The sequence below is a fragment of the Mirounga leonina genome, unplaced genomic scaffold (assembly GCF_011800145.1).
Source record: "Mirounga leonina isolate KUSES-001 unplaced genomic scaffold, KU_Mleo_1.0 Mir_91, whole genome shotgun sequence".
NCBI lineage: Eukaryota > Metazoa > Chordata > Mammalia > Carnivora > Phocidae > Mirounga > Mirounga leonina.
Window position 1 is genome coordinate 10,024,153 of NW_023270839.1, and position 6,067 is coordinate 10,030,219.

Below are 6,067 nucleotides of genomic sequence, written 5' to 3' on the forward strand. Positions count from 1 at the left end.
TAGAGCTGGAAGTCCGGAATTGTGATGCCGCCGGCTTTGCTTTTCTTTTTCAATATTCCTCTGGCTATGCGGGGTCTTTTCTGGTTCCATACAAATTTTAGGATTATTTGTTCCATTTCTTTGAAAAAAATGGATGGTATTTTGATGGGGATTGCATTGAATGTGTAGATTGCTCTAGGTAGCATTGACATCTTCACAATAGTTGTTCTTCCAATCCATGAGCATGGAACATTTTTCCATTTCTTTGTGTCTTCCTCAATTTCTTTCATGAGTATTTTATAGTTTTCTGAGTACAGATCCTTTGTCTCTTTGGTTAGATTTATTCCTAGGTATCTTATGGTTTTGGGTGCAATTGTAAATGGGATCGACTCCTTAATTTCTCTTTCTTCTGTCTTGTTGTTGGTGTATAGGAATGCCACTGACTTCTGTGCATTGATTTTATATCCTGCCACTTGACTGAATTCCTGTATGAGTTCTGGCAGTTTTGGGGTGGAGTCTTTTGGGTTTTCCACATAAAGTACCATATCATCTGCAAAGAGTGAGAGTTTGACTTCTTCTTTGCCAATTTGGATGCCTTTGATTTCTTTTTGTTGTCTGATTGCTGTGGCTAGGACTTCCAATACTATGTTGAATAGCAGTGGTGATAGTGGACATCCCTGCCGCATTCCTGACCTTAGGGGGAAAGCTCTCAGTTTTTCCCCATTGAGAATAATATTTGCTGTAGGTTTTTCATAGATGGCTTTTATGATATTGAGGTATGTACCCTCGATCCCTATACTCTGAAGAGTTTTGATCAAGAAAGGATGCTGTACTTTGTCAAAAGCTTTTTCTGCTCTCCACTTCTTTCTTACCCTCACCCTTGTCTCTTCTAGTCTTTCTTTCTAATTACTGACCCATTAGCATTTTTCTGGCAAAGATTTCCCCTTTTTTGGCACCCCATATTCCACAGAACTTACTTAAAGCAACTGTGCTATTTAGGGGAGCACTGGTACATACCACATTATATTTTTCTGTAGATTAGCAATTTTCAAACTTTAAGAACATTTCATATCTGTGACAAAATTTTTTGAACATGTACCTTAAGTATATGCTATTTATAAAGTACATATATACTATTATACCAATATGTAAATACCAAAAGTAGCATTTTGAAAAGAAAATTAAAATGCAATATGTACCTCTATGTATAATTATATACATGTAATATACATATACTATTTTCTGTTCACTCCTCAATGAATCCTCATGTGTCCCTTCTGAAATGAGCACACCTCACTAAACAGCCTGAGCCTTGAGTCTGGATTTTCCGTATAATAACTTAGACAAGGTTCATCTTCTAATTCTAGGCTCTATAAAGATGTGATTTTTAGACTAGCAATATTATTTTTATTTAAGTAAACAAAAAAAATCCACTGATTAAAGCTGTGTTAGTAATTTCTTTATTTAAATGAAATAGAACACACTTGCATTCTTCTACTACTTGTCAATCAGAACAAAAGAGAAAACTCATTCTAAACTTAGGTAACCACAGTAGCCTTAATTTTATTATCTTTGAAAGGAATTTACTAGACTATAGGATCTTTATTGTTACTTCTAACTGTTCTATGCTATGATTTTATGCATTGACATAACTAATTTTTAAAAATATTATATGGCAAATTTTGTATTGTAGCATATTGTTTGTTGAAAGGCTAAAGGCTCTCCTCCCTTGGATGTTATACTGGTATCAAAGAAAGGAGGAGACTGGGAGTATATAAGAAGTGTTAATTAATCGAGATGAACAAAGTATCGAGTGGCTACATAAGTGGTATTTAACTAGGGATATAGCTAGGAGATTGCCTCTAAGTTACGTGGAAAGTGGAGTTATTATTGGGATTGTGATGATCAGTTTGGAGTCAGGGTAATAGAAGGACACCAGACCAGAGGAGGGTAATAAGAGAATTAATAAGAGAATACAGAGGACAAGGCAGACAGTGAGCAGGTGGGAACTGCGAATTCCACAGGAACAGAAAAAAAAAGGAAATACTTAGGGAAAAATTGGACTTGGTGAATGAAAAGAGGTGTAATTTCAAGAAAATAGTTAAGTCTCAAGCACAGTACAACCATAAAAATGCAAAGATCTTAATAATTGGGAGTTATGTTGTATCTCAATTAGGAAACTTCTCATATAACTTAGGAAGGTAGCAATCCCAACATGCAGGATGCCAGATTCTTAAAGTAGAGAGCAGTTCTATAGAAGCTCATGGCTGGATGGGAATAAGAATTGTGGTATGAAAACAATATTTTTGTTTGTTGGTTTGCTTGCTGTAAGTCTGGAGTTAACAAAAAGTTTGGAGTTTACCCAGGATGTTGGTGAGGGTTGAGACATGTTAATTTTAGCTGATGTGACAAATATGTCAATTTTTTTTTATAGAGAGAGGGGGAGGAAGGGGCAGAGGGAGAATCTTAAGCAGGCTCCATGTCCAATGAAGAGCCGGACTTGGGGCTCAACCTTACAACCCTGAGATCATGACCTGAGCCAATATCAAGAGCCGGATGCTTAACTGACTGAGCCCCCAGATATGTCAAATATTTTTAGTTGGAGAAGAATGAGGTTCTAGATGGAAGAAACAATAATAACAACTCTGCTTCTTGATGTACTGCAGGCAGAGGACATGGAAAATGACAACAGAACAGTGGTGAAAGAATTCATCCTTCTTGGTCTGACGCAGTCTCGAGATACTCAGCTCCTGGTCTTTGTGCTAGTTTTAATTTTCTATCTCATCATCCTCCCTGGAAATTTCCTCATCATCCTTACCATCAGATCAGACCCTGGCCTCACAGCCCCACTCTACTTTTTTTTGGGCAACTTGGCCTTCCTGGATGCATCCTATTCCTTCATTGTAGCTCCCAGGATGCTGGTGGACTTTGTTTCTGAGAAGAAGATAATCTCCTATAGGGGTTGCATCACTCAACTCTTTTTCTTGCACTTCCTTGGAGGAGGGGAAGGATTACTCCTTGTTGTGATGGCCTTTGACCGCTACATTGCCATCTGTCGGCCTTTACACTATTCAACTGTCATGAACCCTAGAGTTTGCTATGCCTTGCTGCTGGCTCTGTGGCTTGGAGGATTTATCCACTCCATTATCCAGGTGGCCCTCATCCTCCGTTTGCCCTTCTGTGGCCCAAATCAACTGGATAACTTCTTCTGTGATGTGCCACAGGTCATCAAGCTAGCCTGCACAGACACTTTTGTGGTGGAGCTTCTGATGGTCTTCAACAGTGGTCTGATGACCCTTCTGTGCTTCCTGGGCCTTCTGGCTTCCTATGCAGTCATCCTTTGCCGTGTACATGGGTCTTCCTCTGAGGGGAAGAGCAAGGCTGTTTCCACATGCACCACCCATATCATTGTTATATTTCTCATGTTTGGGCCTGGCATCTTCATCTATACTCGCCCCTTCAGAGCCTTCCCAGCTGACAAGGTGGTTTCTCTTTTTCACACAGTGATCTTTCCTTTGTTGAATCCTGTGATTTATACCCTTCGCAACCAGGAAGTAAAAGCTTCTATGAGGAAGCTGTTTAATCAGCACATAGCCTAATTAAAGGGAAAAAAGAGAATAAAAAAAATCAAGACCAGAGAATTTTATCTGAAATTAATTTATCCATTTCCAAATACTGCATTATTGAACATTTTTGTCAGGACTATTTTAGGCACTGGGAGAAAGAGGTATTGAGACAGGTAAAGTCACTGCTCTCCTAAAGGTACAGTCTAGTGGGACTACACAGCCATTAAAGATAGAAAATGAACAGAATGGTTTCAGGAAGAGATATAGAAACTAAAAGAAAAGCAAAAGTATAGACAGATATATAGATAGATGAGTTAGAGAGTGTGGGGTGAGGGTAATAAGTTTACTTTCCATCTTTAACTAGGGTGTTCTTGTGGATGTGACATTTTGGCTGATAACTAGGTGAACTAAACAGTCAACCATGCAAACATCTGGAGGCAGAGCATTCTAGACAGAGGAAATAGGTAGTGCAAAAACCTGAAGATGGTAATTGGTAAATTTGAAGAATACAACAAAGTTCAAATTGACTGAGGTATAATAAGTGAATATGAAAAAGATTAGAGTTGAATATACCAGGTAATCCAACACACATTGAGTCTATGAAGTGAATATAAGAGTTTGATTTTTTTTTTTTTTTTTGGTAATTATAATAAGAAACCATTCTAAGGCTTTGAGCAGCAGAATGATTTCTCACATGCAGTTTTATAAATGTCTTAGGGCTGTAAACTCAAGATTCTGTGCAGATACCAAGAGTTAAAAATTATCATTAAGAGGGAAATATTATATTTTGAAAGAAATTAAGATGCCAAATTTTTTCCGTAATTAGATGAAGACCAAAAAAAAGCTGGTTATTTTCTTTAAAAAATATTTTTTGAGTATAGTTGTTACACAATGTTAGATTCGTTTCAGGTGTACAACACAGTGTTTTAACATCTATATATGTTATACTATGTTCAACAGAAGTGTAACTACTGTCTGTCACCACACAACACTATTACAATACTATTGACTATGTTCCCCATGCTGTATCTTTTATTCCCTTGACTTATTCTTCCATAATTGGAAGCCTGTATTTCCTGTTCCCTTCACCCATTTTCCCCATCCTGCCATTGCCCTCCCCTCTGGCAACCATAGGTTTGTTCTCTGTATTTAGAAGTCTGATTCTCTTTTTGTGTCTTTGTTTATTATTTGCTTTATTTAGTTTCCACATATAAGTGAAATCATATGGTATTTGTCTTTCTCTGACTTTTTTTTTTTACTTATTTATTTAAATTCCAGTTAGTTAACATACAGTGTATTGTTAGTTTCAGGTGTACAATATAGTGATTCAACACTTCCATAAAACACCCAGTGCTCATCACAAGTGCCCTCCTTAATCCCCATCACCTATTTAAACCATCCTTCTATCTACCTCCCTTTTGATAATCATCAGTTTTCCTCTATAGTTAAGAGTCTGTTTCTTGGTTTGCCTCTCTCTTTTTTCCCCTTTGCTCACTTGTTTTGATTATCAAATTCTACATATGAGTGAAATAATATTGTATTTGTCTTTCTCTGACTTATTTACCCAAAGAATACAAAAATACTAATACAAAGGGATACATGCACCCAATGTTTATAGCAGAATTATCTACAATAGCCAAATTATGGAAAAAGTCCAAGTGTCCATCAGCTGATGAATGAATAAAGAAGATGTGGTATAGATATATACAATGGAATATTACTCAGCCATAAAAAAGAATGTAATCTTGCCATTTGTAATGACATGGATAGACCTAGAGTGCATTATGCTAAGCAAAATAAGTCTATTTCACTTAGCATAATACACTCTAGATCCATCCATGTTGTCACAAATGGCAAGATTTTATCCTTCTTTATGGCTGTGTAATATACCATTGTATATATCTACACCACATCTTTCTTATACATTTAACTATTGATGGGCACTTGGGTTGCTTCCATATCTTGGCTATTGTAAGTAATGCTACAATAAACATAGTGGTGCCCGTATTTTTCAAATTGGAGTTTCATTTTCTTTGGTTAAATACCCAGTAGTGGAATTACTGGATCATATGGTAATTCTATTTTTAATTTTTTAAGGGACCTCTGTAGTGTTTTCTAACAGGGAACGAGAGTTCCCTTTTCTCTGTATCTTCACTAAAACTTATTTCTTTCCTTTTTCATTCTAGCCATTTTGACATGCATGAGGTGATATCAGATTGTGGTTTTGATTTGCATTTCCCTGGTGATTGGTGATGCTAAGCATCTCTTCATGTCTGTTGGCCAACTGTCTTCTTTGGGAAAATGTCTATTTAAGTTCTCCACCCATTTTTTTTTAATTGGATTATTTGGGTTTTTTTTTTTTTTTTTTTTGGTATTGAGTTGAATTAAGTTCTTTATATATCTTGGACACTAATTCCTTATCAGAGATATCATTTGTAAATATCTTCTCCCATTTAGTAGGTTGCCTTTTTGTTTTATTGATGGTTTCCTTCACTGTGCAGAAGCTTTTTATTTTGATGTAG

General features: G+C 36.5%; 1 protein-coding gene across 1 annotated transcript; it reads left to right on the top strand.

Annotated features, from left to right (window-relative positions):
* The first annotated feature begins 2,460 nt into the window (after nucleotides 1-2,460).
* Nucleotides 2,461-3,578, top strand: LOC118003265 (olfactory receptor 4N2). The gene has a single exon (XM_034994136.1). The coding sequence runs from the start codon at nucleotides 2,601-2,603 to the stop codon at nucleotides 3,576-3,578; it is 978 nt and encodes a 325-aa protein (XP_034850027.1). The 5' UTR covers nucleotides 2,461-2,600.
* The last annotated feature ends 2,489 nt before the right edge of the window (nucleotides 3,579-6,067 follow it).

Coding starts and splice junctions, on each gene's coding strand:
- LOC118003265 (XM_034994136.1), top strand. CDS start 2,601: ATGGAAGAAACAATAATAACAACTCTGCTTCTTGATGTACTGCAGGCA.